The sequence below is a fragment of the Microtus ochrogaster genome, chromosome 21 (assembly GCF_000317375.1).
Source record: "Microtus ochrogaster isolate Prairie Vole_2 chromosome 21, MicOch1.0, whole genome shotgun sequence".
Classification (NCBI taxonomy): Eukaryota; Metazoa; Chordata; class Mammalia; order Rodentia; family Cricetidae; genus Microtus; species Microtus ochrogaster.
This window is the reverse complement of record NC_022022.1, coordinates 14,113,192-14,114,815: the sequence shown is the minus strand read 5'-3', so window position 1 is coordinate 14,114,815 and position 1,624 is coordinate 14,113,192. Positions and strand designations below refer to the sequence as shown.

The following is a 1,624-nucleotide window of genomic DNA, read 5'->3' as shown; positions in this document are numbered from 1 at the left end:
ATTGTATACATAATAAATAAGTAAATAAATATTTAAAAAAAATCTATCGCTTGCTAACACAGAAATACCCAGGCTTATTCATTTGACGCTCTAGGGTAGAGCAATCATGCCCGCTGCTTTTGAATGTTATACTATTGAATATAAATAGATAAGTGCCGTCCTGGAAGCCCTCACTCTCGGGAAGCTCTTTGTTGTTCTTGCAGCAGTAGACCCCTGCAGTAGCCTTTGTTTTTTGGTTAAAGTAGAGACCCTCATACTTATCTCCAGCCATGTCACTTGCTGTTGTGGACGTAGCCGTTATGTCTGCCTGTGTCTGTGTTCACCCCAGATCATCAAAGACTGGCCACAAGTAAGCAATGGGAACATTTTGACTTTGCCAACAGTGTAATAATGTCTGAATTTTCAGGATTAATGTCCGTGTTGGCAGAAATAAGACCAAAGAACGACTTGGGGCATCCATTCTGTGAGAATTTGAGGTCTGGAGATTGGATGATTGACTATGTTAGTGGCCGGCTTATTTCACGATCTGGACATATTGCTGAAGTAAGTAGAATGATATTCTAGTCCAAACAAGTGAGGGACCGTTAAGAATTATATAACTTCCCTGTTACAGAAAATATTAAGTTTCCTTGAACCATTTTCCTTTCTTGATTTCTTTCAGTTTTAAAGAGTGGTCATCAATAGGTTACTGGCTGGCAAAGTTGCATGTGTAGATTCAGCTCTTAAAATATACCTATCCTGTAAACACAACAAATTAACCTTTAACATTATTTCTCCAACAGGTTGGTAAATGGTTGCAGGCTATGTTCTTCTACCTGAAGCAGATCCCACGATACCTTATCCCCTGTTACTTTGATGCTATTTTAATTGGCGCATATACCACTCTGCTGGATGTAGCATGGAAGCAGATGTCAAGGTATCCCCAACAAAGCTTGAGTAAACAGGCATATTTCTATGGAAACTATACAGAGAGAGTAATTTTGTACTTGATTTTAAAAGACCAAAAGCTAAGGAGCTGTCATATCACAGACTCAGAGCTGAGAAATTTTTTAGCTGGACTATAAGTGTGTTAGCATCCTTTAGTCCGGAACATGCAAAACCAAATGTGGAGTCTCGGTGGGGTTTGTTTTGTTTTGAGAGAGGGTCTCTGTATTGAAGACTTGAAACACACTGTGGAGGCAATTATGATCTTACGCTTCTGATCCTCCAGTCTCCGCTCCCAAATGCTGGGATTATGGGTCTGCATCCAGTGTATAAGGCACTGAGGATCAAACTCAGGGCTTCATGCACACAAGATAAGCACCCTACACACAAACACATACACCGTGGACATACACCGTGGACACAAACACAGTAATACAGTTTTAAAAATGGATGGGGATGTTTGGGTGTCTAGCTCAGAAGAGCATCATTTGCCTAGCAAGCATAAGGCCTTGGGTCTAGTCCCCAGCTGAGGGTGGCAGGATAGGGGTGGGGTTTAAATCTGGTCTACAGAGCCTGTAAGAGAGGATATGTAAAAAATAAAATTATAGTATACAGCCGGGCGGTGGTGGCGCACGCCTTTAATCCCAGCACTCGGGAGGCAGAGGCAGGCGGATCTCTGTGAGTTCGAGACCAGCCTGGT

General features: G+C 42.1%; 1 protein-coding gene across 1 annotated transcript in view; it reads left to right on the top strand.

The window, feature by feature from the left end:
* Agl (amylo-alpha-1, 6-glucosidase, 4-alpha-glucanotransferase) overlaps positions 1 to 1,624 on the top strand; it is a 57,782-nt gene that overhangs the window by 34,692 nt on the left and 21,466 nt on the right. Inside the window, exons 22-23 of the mRNA XM_026784033.1 lie at positions 407 to 543; positions 783 to 916. Coding sequence (XP_026639834.1) covers positions 407 to 543; positions 783 to 916 — 271 coding nt within the window. The remainder of the gene's footprint in view (positions 1 to 406; positions 544 to 782; positions 917 to 1,624) is intronic.